This window comes from Copadichromis virginalis, linkage group LG14 (genome assembly GCF_057382275.1).
Source record: "Copadichromis virginalis isolate Kocher_CV1m ecotype Utaka linkage group LG14, C_Virginalis_male_GT1.1, whole genome shotgun sequence".
Taxonomy (NCBI): Eukaryota; Metazoa; Chordata; class Actinopteri; order Cichliformes; family Cichlidae; genus Copadichromis; species Copadichromis virginalis.
The window spans coordinates 14,271,796-14,285,995 of NC_140631.1; the positions used below are offsets into that span (position 1 = coordinate 14,271,796).

At 40.2% G+C, this 14,200-nt stretch overlaps 3 protein-coding genes and 4 long non-coding RNA genes across 7 annotated transcripts; 2 read left to right on the forward strand and 5 right to left on the reverse strand.

Annotated features, from left to right (window-relative positions):
- Positions 1–427: 427 nt before the first annotated feature.
- Positions 428–1,195, reverse strand: LOC146693654 (uncharacterized). Its single transcript, XR_014923818.1, has 3 exons — positions 1,087–1,195; positions 889–1,003; positions 428–574 (listed from the first exon to the last, which is right to left on the reverse strand). It is a non-coding gene; the product is annotated as an uncharacterized LOC146693654 (long non-coding RNA).
- A 1,571-nt stretch (positions 1,196–2,766) lies between these two features.
- On the forward strand, positions 2,767–4,055 carry LOC146693655 (TOG array regulator of axonemal microtubules protein 2-like). The gene is made up of 5 exons (XM_085478672.1): positions 2,767–2,811; positions 2,867–3,108; positions 3,211–3,369; positions 3,486–3,579; positions 4,029–4,055. The coding sequence occupies exons 1-5, from the start codon at positions 2,767–2,769 to the stop codon at positions 4,053–4,055; spliced, it is 567 nt and encodes a 188-aa protein (XP_085334798.1).
- A 559-nt stretch (positions 4,056–4,614) lies between these two features.
- LOC146693656 (uncharacterized) lies at positions 4,615–6,694 on the reverse strand. The gene is made up of 5 exons (XR_014923799.1): positions 6,660–6,694; positions 6,488–6,548; positions 5,272–6,386; positions 5,103–5,159; positions 4,615–4,992 (listed from the first exon to the last, which is right to left on the reverse strand). It is a non-coding gene; the product is annotated as an uncharacterized LOC146693656 (long non-coding RNA).
- LOC146693657 (uncharacterized) lies at positions 6,167–9,583 on the forward strand. The gene is made up of 3 exons (XR_014923817.1): positions 6,167–6,216; positions 6,898–7,059; positions 9,306–9,583. It is a non-coding gene; the product is annotated as an uncharacterized LOC146693657 (long non-coding RNA).
- Positions 6,703–8,338, reverse strand: LOC146693658 (uncharacterized). The gene is made up of 2 exons (XM_085478638.1): positions 8,063–8,338; positions 6,703–7,311 (listed from the first exon to the last, which is right to left on the reverse strand). Exons 1-2 carry the CDS (start codon positions 8,136–8,138, stop codon positions 6,704–6,706), a joined length of 684 nt encoding a protein of 227 aa, XP_085334764.1. The 5' UTR covers positions 8,139–8,338; the 3' UTR covers position 6,703.
- A 439-nt stretch (positions 9,584–10,022) lies between the features above and the next one.
- On the reverse strand, positions 10,023–11,714 carry LOC146693659 (von Willebrand factor A domain-containing protein 5A-like). The gene is made up of 6 exons (XM_085478673.1): positions 11,685–11,714; positions 11,326–11,442; positions 11,128–11,242; positions 10,712–10,801; positions 10,299–10,409; positions 10,023–10,177 (listed from the first exon to the last, which is right to left on the reverse strand). Exons 1-5 carry the CDS (start codon positions 11,712–11,714, stop codon positions 10,315–10,317), a joined length of 447 nt encoding a protein of 148 aa, XP_085334799.1. The 3' UTR covers positions 10,023–10,177; positions 10,299–10,314.
- Positions 11,715–11,786: 72 nt separating this feature from the next.
- On the reverse strand, positions 11,787–13,916 carry LOC146693660 (uncharacterized). The gene is made up of 3 exons (XR_014923807.1): positions 13,363–13,916; positions 12,717–12,840; positions 11,787–12,595 (listed from the first exon to the last, which is right to left on the reverse strand). It is a non-coding gene; the product is annotated as an uncharacterized LOC146693660 (long non-coding RNA).
- Positions 13,917–14,200: the final 284 nt, after the last annotated feature.

Sequence of the window (14,200 nt, forward strand, 5' to 3'; positions counted from 1 at the left end):
ACACTGTTTTCTTGAGAATGTTTTACTGCTGAATCATGTGAAGAAGGCCATAAGAGGGAGACTAGGTGTCTGGGCAGAAGAGATAAAACCACATTCTTTACCCCCCCTTCCAGTTTCACACAGAAAGACAGGGAGGCAAGGTCAGGAGCCAGGCTCATTAAGAATTAGAAAAACATGTGAAGATGCAGCTTTTATGACAAAGAGGGGGGCTGGGATTAGCTATAAAAGTCTGTGAAAGTTGCCACCATTTTGAGACATGCTGTCGAACCTCTGCAGGCATCTCTCCCGTCCGGACGTTGTAATGCTCTTATTGTGAATTGTACCGAAATAAATGATTGTTGATTGAGCATATATACACCGAGTATTGTCCTTCCTTCAGCCCAAAGATTCAAAGAACTGCGTGTTTTCAACAGCATCCAAAGGCAACATGGTGTTTTACAGTGATATCACTTTAAGTCACTGAGATCACATGAATACAACTCACGGGAAGATGTGTTCACAACGAGACCCCAAACTGTAAAATGTTTGAATAGCAGCCCATTGGTAAACTCTTCAACAGGAGCAGAGGACTGTCCTGAAGGGAAGAGGGAAAGATGGTGAGGCCACTGTGTGAGAGGAACGATTTGAGGAAATATTTTGTAACTCTAACACCACTTTATGAATACTCTGGCACTGCTGGTGCGAGTATTACTCATATTTTCAGATTGATTCACTACCAACACAAACTCTCCACATGAAGCCATTGAACACATCAGAGACATGAAAAGGACAGAAAAATGTCAAGTTTACAGTTTCTAATATATTCCAATACAATTAAATTCCAGGTTGAAGAACTGGGATCTTGAATTTTTATTTGCAAACTAATGACTTCACTTATTTTTCACTCACCCGGCTCAGCAGAGGCCTGTCCTGCCTCCACCACAGCAGTGGGCTGGTGGGCGTCTTTGTAATAAATCAGCAGTTCAACATCTCTGTCAAACTTGTGTCCTGCAGCCAGCTTGACCTGCACACCACAAACACATTCATATTTATTCCTCAGTAATAAGTAACAACCACACGCAGCAGACACATCAGCACTCTACCTACCGTGGCCTGGGTTTGATCAGTGTTGAGGTACTGCAGAGGGTCCAGGGAGCAGTTGGACTCTACTTTATGGATTGGACGAGGAGAGGAGACAGAAGAAACATCACTGGACAACCAAAACTATTTTACAGCTATTTTAGTTTAAAACCATAAAAAGTGACAGAAAAGGAATATGTTTGTTTTTGTAAATATGCTCTTGACTTTTATGATCTATGGATGGTATAATGACAAATATCAGTATAATGAGGAAAACATCATTTTTGCCTCTCTTTTTTTAAAACAAACCTTTAAAGTGATATAAGATTTTATGTCAGCGAGAGTTAGTGAGTGTTAAGTAATTATAAACCTCTTTATGATCTAACTTTTTGGAAAAAATAAGGGAAACTCCACATAACATTTTCTTAATTAGTTAAAACCATTTACTGATATAAAGTCATGACGTTTGGCCAGCTTGAAGATGGAGAGAAAGACACTCTTTTTTTATTAATCCTTTATTTATCCAGGTAAAAAAAATCTCATTGAGATTAAAAATCTCATTTCCAAGAGAGACCTGGCATCATGGCAACAAAAGTCACATACCACATCATCTTCTCGTCCTCACAGGAGAAGTCAGATTCCAGTGAGGTTAAAAAGCTACAGAGAAACAGGTCAGTTCTTAAATCGACGTAATGATGAGTCAGAATGTCAGACATTTAAACTCTTCAGACTTTTAATCAGCTGTTGTGTGAGAGATAAACCCTCCAACCAGAGTTTACACATTGCTAAAACACATTGAATGTTAAGCTGTTGCCATGGTAAAATATCTATAGAGGTCAAAAGTTTGACATTTCAGCTTCACTTTTTATCCAGGCTGTGATTTGGTTTTATTTGAATACAAATTTTGGTAAATGGTTAATTAAGACTGATTATGATGAATTGAAAACTTGAAAAATGTAATTAAATAAAAACACTTATAGACATACATGGTTTGCTCTCCCCTTTAAAGTGCACTTTTGTCTTGTTCATTTTCAGCTGCAAACAAACAGAAATGTGAGTAATAAATATTTCATGATCTAATCTGTGCAGACAAAGAAGTTGCTGGTGTTGTGAGGCTGGTGACAGCCCAACATATGTTTGAGGCATTGGAGCAAACAATTTAAAAAAATGTGGATGCCTCTCTGCCCCAAACTATTGCAGCTCGTCGGAGGCTAATTCCTTCCCGAGCTCCAGCTCCTCCTGGAGCTCCAGCCCCTGCTCGAACTCCAGCTCCTCCTCCAGCTCCAGCTCCTCCTCAAACTCCAGCTCCAGAACAAAGGAAACCTCGAAGGGTTGTTAGACACCCTCCAGAGGTGGACTTTAAAGGGCTTATCGTGGGGTACCTCCTGTCAATTGACGAAAAGTTAGGGGAGGAGCTTCAGCCAGTCTCTGATCCTTCAGAGACTCTCCGGCTGAGCCTCAGCCTGCTGAGTCAGGGCGACTGGTAAAATGATTTTCTACTGTTAGCATTAATTATTTTCAATTTAATGTGAGGATGTGAGTTTTAAAACTATTTGATGTTCCTACAGGAAGAAAAAGATAGAGGGGTTGCGATACATCCGCACCCTGGTGCGGCATCACCAAGAGGAGTTGGAGTTAAACCTCCGTAGAGTTTGCTTGGGGGTGACACAAGAGGTATACCAGCTGTTTTTCTCTACATCTGTCTTTATGCCACCCTCTTCTGTCCATGTTTGCAAGCGTGCCCTGTCTCATGTATCTTTGTAACAAGTTTGATTTCTAACTGCTGAAATTTCCTCTGATTCTTTAGATTAAAAACAATCCCTCTTGTGTGTCCTGTGCGGCACTGGACACCGTAATATATTTGTGTGTACACCTCAGAGAGAAGATGGACAAAGAAGCTGAATGGACCCGTGAGAGTTTACTCCAGGTGTTTGCAAGGGCAAATGCCAATGTGTTCATCCAGCAGCATGCCAAGGAAGCTCTGACCTCTCTGGCTCACGGTTGCCGCCCGAGTCGCTTTCTAAACAGCCTGGTGACTATGGGTTTGAAGTAAGTTCACACCTGTGAAGAGTATCTGTGACCCCAGCATCACAATCAGATCAGGTGAAAATCAAACACACTGAGTGGATTTGTCTGTGTTTCCTTCCTCAGACATAAGAGCGTTCTCGTGAGAGCTGGTGCCGCACTGGGGCTCCTTATAATCAATAAATTCATGGAAGCGGAGAAAGTCCTGTCTGCAAGACGGATTTTCACCAAATGCTTCCTGTTGGCTGTCAGTGAACTGTGTCAGGATGCTTCCTCTGAAGTCAGGTCAGTGTGAACTTTTAACAATTATAGGCTGATATTTCTATTTTGACTTTCTTTTGATAAATTCTCTGCATTTACTTAGAAACTAATGTGCTGATTAAAAATGCTTCTCTCTGCAGAGCTCATGGAAAGGCCATCCTAAAAGACCTGGTCAAACAGAGGAAATTCAGAAAGATGTGGGAAGAAAGCGTCTCGGATAAATCCCGCTGGGAGGTGGAAAGAAGAAGGATTCCAATCATTCATTTTCAAATGTAGTTCTTCCTGTTTTTACCAAAGAGTTTACACAGTTTTACAGTTTTCAGAACAAATTATTCTACTTAATTATTCGACTGATTTACAAATCATGTTCCCTTATTGCACCTACCTCTTTGTGTTTTATTTAGTAGTTAGAACTTAAAACATATGAACTAGGTACTGTTTTATTTAAGGGATTTTTTCTTTGTTGTTGCACATTGCTCTTACAGTTTATTTAAAACCAGAAATAATAAAGCAGTTGACGTGTTTCAGGCTGTGACTTTTAGTATCTGTTGGTACTTCATCACTATAAATAAGTGTAAGTCAACACCAGGCCACGCTTTCAGTCTTTCCATTAAACAAATGAACAACAATCCATTATTTTCACCATTAAACAGTAAAATATGCTTCTTGACTCCTTGATGCAGGTGCCCACCTACGACCTGGTTTATTAATACTAAGCTAAAGAGGAAAGCAACTCACTGTAGTTCTCACAGCTCAGGACAAGCAGACACCTGATGTTGAGTGACTGAATGGAACTAAAACAAGAATTCATAATTATGTTTGTCTGCCATGAACACGTGATGATAAAACTCTGCATATGCAGTCAGGAGACTGATGACCTGTGAAATGAGCTGTTAGAAATGTGCAGATATGTGTAAACAGTGATCAGCATTTAACATCCAGGATGGAGCAAAACTTCTGACCTGCATGTATGAGAACCTTTAATCACATCATCTTTGTAGTGAAATAGCTGATGACTCATTAAACGTTTCCATGTAATTTATCCACAGTGAAAAATATTCACTTTGCTTGATCTGAAAATCACGTGTTCATTTCATTAGACACTAGCAATACTATTAAACTGGACCTTATCATTCTCATATAGCACTAAATGTGAAACTGAGTCATATCATAACAATCTATATATGTAATATGTGTTTGCCTGAATCTTCCAGCACAAACAGAAAGAGGAGCTGTTGTCTGAGTATCAATGCAAATACACACCAGAAATCGTTCAGTAAAGACAAATTTAATAAATGAAATCTGGTGAGAGGGCCTTTGATGTTTCTCTTTGGATCATCCTTCCATCCATTTCTTCAGCTTATCCAATTCAAGATTGGAGCCATCCCAGCTGTTATGGGGCCAGAGGCAGGAGTACAACCTGGACAGGTCAGTCTAACACAGAGAAACAGACAACTATTCACACTCACATTCAACCTAACTGCATCTCTCTGGACTGTGGGATGAAGCTGGAGTACCTGGAGGGAACCACAAAGGCGCCAGGACTGTCTTGCTCTCAGGTGACGGCCGTTCACGCTGCTCTGAAGACCCTCAGTTGTCTTTGGATCATCCTGTTGTTTGTCTCCCAGTGTCGTTGCTGCTCTTCTCCTTTCAAAGACAAACACCAAATAACACCAAATGAGAGTGAATCACTTCAGAACAACGGGAACACTCCTGGTTATTGTGAGCAAACGTCATAACAAGATGAATATATTTACCATTTTACTGAGGGAACATCTTCTGTGTGGAGTTTCTTCTCATCTTGGCTCTTTTTCCTGACATTTAGAAACAAGAGGCAGAAAAGAAAGAATAAAAGTTAAAACCTCAACGATTTTTTTAATGTTTGGGATATTTTAGAAACAACCGTAAACACTATTTACTACTTACCACTTTGTTCATTCTTGCTGACGTTCACTCTCCTCATCTTCTCTCTAAAGGACAAATGACAGTAAAGAGGGAATCGTTTTAGTAACTTTATCAACCAGGTGAGCAGAATTTTAGATATTTATCAATATTCTGATTAAAAGCAGAGTGAATACTTATCTTTTTACGAGAAAGGGTTCAATCCGTCCTGTCTTAGGTCTTAATGTCACCTTGTCTCCTCTCTGTTTTCTCTGAAAAACAAAAGACAAATGGGAAGAAAAAAATTAGTAAATGATTTCAGCAACTAGAGGAAGTGTTCACTGAGGAGGAGCTATCATAATAATATAAAATCAATATGTACTTATCTTTTTTTTAATGAGAGTTTACAGAGCACGCTGGCTTCGCTCCTCCCTCCGCTCCTCTCTGAAAGTTACCTGGATAAAGGATAATAACAATTAATAGCATCATCAAAACAGACAAACCTGAAAGAATTGCTGATCAGAGTTGTGACAGAGTCGCAGGTTAGATGGATGTATACTTATCTTTCACAATGAGAGCGTTTGCATCTTCCTTTAGAGAGAAGATGAGGAGAGTGAACGTCAGCAAGAATGAACAAAGTGGTAAGTAGTAAATAGTGTTTACGGTTGTTTCTAAAATATCCCAAACATTAAAAAATCGTTGAGGTTTTAACTTTTATTCTTTCTTTTCTGCCTCTTGTTTCTAAATGTCAGGAAAAAGAGCCAAGATGAGAAGAAACTCCACACAGAAGATGTTCCCTCAGTAAAATGGTAAATATATGTGTACTTTGTACTTTAAATGTGTAAAATGAGTTCTTATCTTTTTTTTGTGAGAGGGCCTTTAATGTTTCTCTTTGGATCATCCTTCCATCCATTTCTTCAGCTTATCCAATTCAAGATTGGAGCCATCCCAGCTGTTATGGGGCCAGAGGCAGGAGTACAACCTGGACAGGTCAGTCTAACACAGAGAAACAGACAACTATTCACACTCACATTCAACCTAACTGCATCTCTCTGGACTGTGGGATGAAGCTGGAGTACCTGGAGGGAACCACAAAGGCGCCAGGACTGTCTTGCTCTCAGGTGACGGCCGTTCACGCTGCTCTGAAGACCCTCAGTTGTCTTTGGATGAAATAACACCAAATGAGAGTAAATCACTTCAGAAACACAGGAACACTCCTGGTTATTGTGAGCAAACGTCATAACAAGATGAATATATTTACCATTTTACTGAGGGAAAATCTTCTGTGTGGAGTTTCTTCGCAGCGTGACTCTTTTTCCTGACTTTTAGAAACAAGAGGCAGAAAAGAAAGAATAAAAGTTAAAACCTCCACGATTTTCAAATATTTTAGGACATTATTTTAGAAACAACCTTAAGCACTATTTACTACTTACCACTTTGTTCAGGCTTGCTGACGTTCGACATGCTTAACTGTATATTATAATCTCAAGCGCTTCCTTGCTGGACTCGGGCTCCGGATGCTGCTCTCTTCCTCCGGAGCCTTCCTCTTAGCACGCTTTGCCGACATATTTAGAAAACGGCAGAGCACCGAAGTGAGAACTCTGCCGTCCGCGCTGTAGTCTGTTATTCTCCAGCGGTTCGTCATCTCAGTGTCCTCTGTTCGGTAAACAGTGGAGATGACTCTGGTGACGAGGAGGCCGTCGACAGTCAAGGTGCCGACACGGTTCCTCCGATCTGCCTTCAGCACAGCAAGATCCGCTTTCTCTGGAAGAACTGGAGTCAGGAAGCGTGGATGAGAGCTGGAGCCCGCAGGCGGCAGCATCATGCCAGCTGGTGAGTCCGTAGGAGAAGGAGTGGTGTTCTCTCTCTGGCTCTGCCTCACATGGACAAATGGTGTCGTCACCTGGTCCCGATGGAACAATCCTTTAAAAGGTATGTAAGGAAAGTCCTTGGACCCCGTCACCAGGTTATGGTAAAGAGTGAGGACCAGGTGGGACATGGAGTCCAGTTGGCTGCTGCTCAGTTCACGGTTCCTCAAGTTAATGACGACCATCTGAGGAGCAGTGATTGGACTCACCAGCTCAGCTACGAGAAAGCAAAGCATGCGTGTACGTTAATCATGTGATCACACAAACTAAAGCCTGAATTTAAATTGTCCAGACATGGCTTTACATCATCATAAGCTCTTCCACACACAAACAGTAAGAAGCTCCCAGCAGAACTCATTGTTTATGAAAGCCTTCACCTTTTTTGGTAAAAGTTTTCATGCAGTGTAAGGCTGCATGGACTTTCACTGAGGTTTTAATACGCATTCACATTAAGGAGTAATATCTTCATATTAGTTGAGCATCGATATTTTGAGAATAAAGCAGCTACATTTAGGTGAGAAACCTCCCACCTCCTTATTGCAGGCACACACTGTTTCAATCTCAAACTCATCCAGCGACTCTGTGAACTTTTAAAACTCCATTCTCCAGCTTTATAAAATTCACAATCTATGAAACTTTCACGTATAACTCAGCGCCAGCAGCCCAAACATGTCGACTCAAACCCTCTACATGCAAAAACGGCCGCGCGCTGACGTCAGCGTCCTCCAATGCCTTACGTCGTTTCCAGGGCGCGTGCATTCAATTGTTTTTTTTTCCAGCGATTTAAAAAAAAACATGGCGCCATCTTTATAGTGTACTGGCACATGTTAAAATTGATGTTACTCAAGTATGAAACATCTCATCCTAAACGTTAACACTCATGAAGTCCTACTTCCAAACAATAAAAGACAAAAATCTAAGTTGTATTTGTTTGCTAGCACTCTGACATATTAGCCTGCTGTACTCACCATAGCGTTGATCTAACACCTCGTCAATGAAAAGGGAGAACAGGTGCATCTCGCGACTGAAGTTTGTAGAAGTCATTTTGCAAATCCTTCTTGAAGATTTTCAAACGTTGGCTGTAGTTTGAAAAATCCGAGTTTTCACAGCACTAGTGGGAAAAAGCTCCTGTTTGCGCTCAAACGTGAAACCCGAATTCCAATTTTGCCTCCTGCTTTTATACCTGCACTCAAACACGTCATCATCACCATGACTCCCAGTGCCACCGAAAATCAATTTTATTTATTTAAAATAAAGTTCGTCTAATTATCATAGCTTTTTCAAAAATATATATATTTCTCATTTTATTTTACTCTTTTATTCATCCTTTATAAAAAATATGTTGCCAAACTTTGTCGTTTTAATTCTTTAAAAAAATCATTAATTCACCAGTTTACAAAAATGAAGATCGATATCTGAAATTTAAATTAATAAATAAATAATTACAATTGATAATGGATTTTTAGCATTAAAGAATAGTTTTTCAATGCGCTTTAAATGTTATCAGGGCCGATGTTGTGCCAAAAAGTGATCGCAGTCCAAAAAGTGATTTACGGTATTGAAACGTTTGTTTGTGTCATGACATTTGTAAACAGTTGATGTTTAAGGTGCAGTTCACGTGGAAGTCAGAGGAGGGTGGTGTTGTGCGCATAATACAAAGTGATGGCGAAACCTAAAAGACTGTGTCATGTCTGCTCCCTGAAGCAATCTCATAACAGTTTCAATCTATTTCAAGCCAGTTAGCACATTTCTGTTATGAAGTTTAATAATTTTTGGCAGTAAACTTTTAAATCCTTTTATTATGAATATCACATTTTCAGATTTTCAAGAGAGACCAGACCAATAGGGCAGCAGAAATCATAAAAATAAATAAATAAATAAGAGTTTTATAAAGATTAAAACAGTAAAAAAAAGAAAAGAAAAAGAGAGACTGGAATGATTATGATGTATAACACAGAATATGTACAATAACAGAGTTATAAACACAAAAACACGTGATACTTTTTATTTCATCTATAACCTCTGTGTAAATTTTGTTGATTGCAAAGTGTTTATGAATATGTTTTTAAAAGCTGGTTATCTGACTGTCAGTTAATAGCAATTAAAAAGAAAGCTGATTTTTATTATTCCTAAATGGAAAAAGTCCATTATGAATTTTTGTTATGAATTTCATTTATCAATCCACCTCCTCACTGCTCTTTCCCGGTGCAGCAGCCAGAGCTGGATCAAGCAGCCAGATGGCTTCTGGAGGAAGACTAACTGCAACAAAGGGTCTCTGGGAGGCTGCTCAGGCACAGCAGCTGAAAAATCAAAGATGAAATAAAAACTGGACCTGATCATGGTGCTGCATGAGACAAAAAGTCTAGATGATAAACCAGTGTATGAATTGGTAACACTGCTTATGATGATCATGTTTAGGTGGAAACTAGCGAGCTAACTTACTGCAAACCTCTAACTCAGTTAAATTGAATAAACTCTGTTTTCTTGGATGCCTGGATGTTAAACTTAATTGTTAAACCCGGTAAAACAGCAACGCTGATCATTTTATTAAAGATGAAAGAAGTTAGACCGTTTTTAGCTCTCAGTGATCCCTCAGTGTTCGTTTGACTTTGGGACCTGAAATATGGCAGCTTTTCACTTACACATTTTTGAACCACTCATTCATAGAAATAGTTTCCAGTCAAAGATCTGGACAGATCCACCAAGTTCACAGTAGTTTTTCAATTTTCTGCAGCGCAGAAAAAAACCCCCTGAAAACATCACTCCTCTGAAGTAACACATTGTGATTCATGTACTGTGGGCCAGGGCTGTGGCATCTAATGTCTGGTTGTCAGTGTCCTTTGGAAAAGCAAGTGATTGTCCTAAAATCAGATGTTCCAGCAGATTGATCTAGTTTGCCAACAACATGAGAGGCTGCTCCTACCTGTCCTGGTGAGCTGGGCATAAATCAGTGACCTCTGACCCTGGAAAAGTGTTGTGATTAGTGGAGAGAGGACAGTGACAGACACTTCCTTTGGTAAATCCAATATGACTGAGATGTCGACCACAGTCAGCTGCAGAGCAAACTGCAGCGACTGCATCACCTGAAAAATAATGAAAAACCCTGAAAAAATATACATTTATGTTTTTGGAATTTATGTCTGCTGTTCAAATACTAATATCATCTTGCCTTTTCATGATAATTGTTATGACTCATTGTCTTACTTTTGGTTGCATCCTGTCAGTCCCTGTGATGAACTGAGCGTGACCTCCTCCTTGGCCATCCCATTGATGAGAGCAGAGCTGGCCCCTTCCCCAATCCCAAAAGAGAAACACCTGCAATACAACAGCTGTTTTTAAGACACACAGGTTTGGTACGCAGAGAACCTGAATTCTCAATCACTTCTTTGGTGTTCCCCACCTCTCCATCAGTAAAGACAAACAGCAAGAGAGGAGAGTTTTTTCACCTACACAAGCAAAAGCTCAACTCTTTGGCAGGTATACAAGTATGCTTTCAGTAATCTGTTTTAGCAAGTAAATCAAACATAACCTGGAGTTTTGCAGAAGCATCCAAAGGCAACATGGTGTTTTACAGTGATATCACTTTAAGTCACTGAGATCACATGAATACAACTCACGGGAAGATGTGTTCACAACGAGACCCCAAACTGTAAAATGTTTGAATAGCAGCCCATTGGTAAACTCTTCAACAGGAGCAGAGGACTGTCCTGAAGGGAAGAGGGAAAGATGGTGAGGCCACTGTGTGAGAGGAACGATTTGAGGAAAGATTTGAGGAAATATTTTGTAACTCTAACACCACTTTATGAATACTCTGGCACTGCTGGTGCGAGTATTACTCATATTTTCAGATTGATTCACTACCAACACAAACTCTCCACATGAAGCCATTGAACACATCAGAGACATGAAAAGGACAGAAAAATGTCAAGTTTACAGTTTCTAATATATTCCAATACAATTAAATTCCAGGTTGAAGAACTGGGATCTTGAATTTTTATTTGCAAACTAATGACTTCACTTATTTTTCACTCACCCGGCTCAGCAGAGGCCTGTCCTGCCTCCACCACAGCAGTGGGCTGGTGGGCGTCTTTGTAATAAATCAGCAGTTCAACATCTCTGTCAAACTTGTGTCCTGCAGCCAGCTTGACCTGCACACCACAAACACATTCATATTTATTCATCAGTAACAAGTAACAACCACACGCAGCAGACACATCAGCACTCTACCTACCGTGGCCTGGGTTTGATCAGTGTTGAGGTACTGCAGAGGGTCCAGGGAGCAGTTGGACTCTACTTTATGGATTGGACGAGGAGAGGAGACAGAAGAAACATCACTGGACAACCAAAACTATTTTACAGCTATTTTAGTTTAAAACCATAAAAAGTGACAGAAAAGGAATATGTTTGTTTTTGTAAATATGCTCTTGACTTTTATGATCTATGGATGGTATAATGACAAATATCAGTATAATGAGGAAAACATCATTTTTGCCTCTCTTTTTTTTAAACAAACCTTTAAAGTGATATAAGATTTTATGTCAGCGAGAGTTAGTGAGTGTTAAGTAATTATAAACCTCTTTATGATCTAACTTTTTGGAAAAAATAAGGGAAACTCCACATAACATTTTCTTAATTAGTTAAAACCATTTACTGATATAAAGTCATGACGTTTGGCCAGCTTGAAGATGGAGAGAAAGACGGACACTCTTTTTTTATTAATCCTTTATTTATCCAGGTAAAAAAAATCTCATTGAGATTAAAAATCTCATTTCCAAGAGAGACCTGGCATCATGGCAACAAAAGTCACATACCACATAACATTTAAAACAAATACAATATCCCATACCAACATGTGTAAAATATACAATAACACATTAAAAACAATCACACTGAGTAAAAGAGCTGTTCTCTCGTTCCTTTAAGACAGACTTAAACTCTCCCAAGGTAACCAATTCTAATAATTTGAGTTCCTTCTGCAGATTATTCCAGGAAGCAGGGGCAGCGTATTTAAAACCTTTTTCCCCAATTCTGTTCTGATTTTTGGGACAATCAATTGTATGATTTTGTTCGAACGAAGGCTGTATTGGTTGTGGTCTTTCTCGAATTGATGAGATTCTAGATTGGTTTTGGTGTTTCTGTGTGAAATCAGTAAAAACATGAACATAATCGCCATCTAGTGGCAGAGAAAAGGAATTAAAACACTTTGTGAATGAGCTGCCACAGCAGTGGTCCAATCTTCTACTGTGTCAGGAGTATTCAGACAATTTTGACATACTTTTTTTCCACAATGGTAAAACCAATATTAGGTACATAATTCATGACAAATAAACATGTAAAAGGGGTTGATGATATAAAACAGCTCTGTATCAAAGGCAGTGTGGAGTAAGCAGACCTGCTTCTGTTCACTCTGAAGATGAAGCTACTTTAAGAAAACCCTCAGAGTCCCAGAGCTTCTTTCTTCACGCTGCAACCCAGCAGGACATTTCCAGCATCCACACACTCTGACACACACGGTGATAAAAACACAAAACAGATATTAAAATAATGATTGTGGGAGGAAAGCTGTAGAATGAAACAGTTTTTTAAAGCTGTTATTTTATCTGTTACAATCATTGCTAGTACCATTGTGAGCACAGAGCCACGAGGCAGCCTTCATAGCCAGAAGCTCCCACTCGTCCTTTGCATCCATCTTGAAACCATGAAGCCAGATCAGAGCCAGAATGGTGGCCCACACTTCACTGCTGGTCTAATTCCCCAAATCAAAATCAATCAAATAAACCAGACAGAACACACATTTTACTTTCTACAACCAGTAATATTACATATGTTTGTGTACTTCTTTGTCACACGGGGTCACCAAGGTGGGCAGCTCTGCATATTTGATTTGGCAGATTATTACACTGGATGCTCTTCCTGATGAAATCCCAAACTGTGATGTCATAAATGCTCTAAAATAATGTGCTGACATGTTTTTACAACAACTGATGAGGAAAATAATTTCTGCTGCCGTGTGGTTTCTGGATAATATCAGACGCTGGTGCAGCTCAGTGGGAGGTTAGGAGTGTGATTACCACCAGTGTTTTTGCTTCTGATATGCAGATGTTTATTCTCAGGCTGTGAGGCAGGCCTACGTTTAGTTTGACTTCATTTTATATGTTTTATGGTGTGTTTTTAATTATATCATGTGTTTTTGTTCAAATTATAGAATCAAATCTGTTTTATCTCACATCATCATTTTGTGTTAATATTTAAATTGACAGCAGTGCACCTTTTCAGGCTTTGACTTTTCCACCTCCTCGTTGGTCTGTCCCAGTGCAGCAGCCAGAGCTGGATCAAGCAGCCAGCAGCCAGACGCCTCCTGCAGGGAGACTAACTGCAGCAAAGGGTCTCTGGGTGGCTGCTCAGGCACAGCAGCTGGAAAATCTAAGATGCAATAAAAACAAAACCCGATTATGGTGCTAGATGACAAACAGAACTCTACATGATAACTCAGTGCATAAAACACCGCACTGTAAACTATGCAACAGATAAATATTATGTTTTTCACTTGAAAATTACATCTTAAAAATGTAATCATTACATAAGAGCTCCACATCAAACACATTAATCACATCATCTTTGTAGTGAAATAGCTGATGACTCATTAAACGTTTCCATGCAATTTATCCACAGTGAAAAATATTCACTTTGCTGGATCTGAAAATCACGATTTCCGAGATCAGACGAGATCGGGCGTGTTCAGGGTGGTGTGGCCGTAAGCGTAGACATTGAGGGCTAGCAGGAGGGACTATGCGCTTACCTGCTGCTCTCTGGCAGGTAGCTCCATGCCCTCCTGGGTTTTAAATGCACCTTAGAACACACATGCATCAACACTACAATGAGCGGGTGGAGGGAGGTTTGGAGTCTTCTCTCACCCCCGTTCTCTGCGGCCCGCTGGAGCGGGGGGGCTAGGAGGAGGAGTTGGCCGTCCGACTGCGGTCTGGAGTGTGGGGCCTCCCTGCTGCTGCGGAGTCGGGGCGGTCTGCCTCTCCCCACCGCAGGGAAAAGGGTAACACCACCTGGGTCTGGGTGCAGTTCCCCCCTCCAGGGGCAAGGGTACCTAGACC

What these genes read in the sequence shown, in the direction of transcription:
- LOC146693659 (XM_085478673.1), bottom strand. Translation starts at nt 11,714, where the DNA reads ATGTGGAGTTTCCCTTATTTTTTCCAAAAA. An exon ending in CTGATCAAACCCAGGCCACG is followed by an intron (nt 11,243 to 11,325) that starts GTAGGTAGAGTG and finishes TGTGGTGTGCAG; the next exon opens with GTCAAGCTGGCTGCAGGACA. An exon ending in CGTTGTGAACACATCTTCCC is followed by an intron (nt 10,410 to 10,711) that starts GTGAGTTGTATT and finishes GTTGTATTGCAG; the next exon opens with GTGTTTCTCTTTTGGGATTG.
- LOC146693655 (XM_085478672.1), top strand. Translation starts at nt 2,767, where the DNA reads ATGCCACCCTCTTCTGTCCATGTTTGCAAGCGTGCCCTGTCTCAT. An exon ending in GATGCTTCCTCTGAAGTCAG is followed by an intron (nt 3,370 to 3,485) that starts GTCAGTGTGAAC and finishes TTCTCTCTGCAG; the next exon opens with AGCTCATGGAAAGGCCATCC. An exon ending in CGGATAAATCCCGCTGGGAG is followed by an intron (nt 3,580 to 4,028) that starts GTGGAAAGAAGA and finishes TCCTTGATGCAG; the next exon opens with GTGCCCACCTACGACCTGGT.
- LOC146693658 (XM_085478638.1), bottom strand. Translation starts at nt 8,138, where the DNA reads ATGACTTCTACAAACTTCAGTCGCGAGATGCACCTGTTCTCCCTTTTC. An exon ending in GGTGTTAGATCAACGCTATG is followed by an intron (nt 7,312 to 8,062) that starts GTGAGTACAGCA and finishes GCTTTCTCGTAG; the next exon opens with CTGAGCTGGTGAGTCCAATC.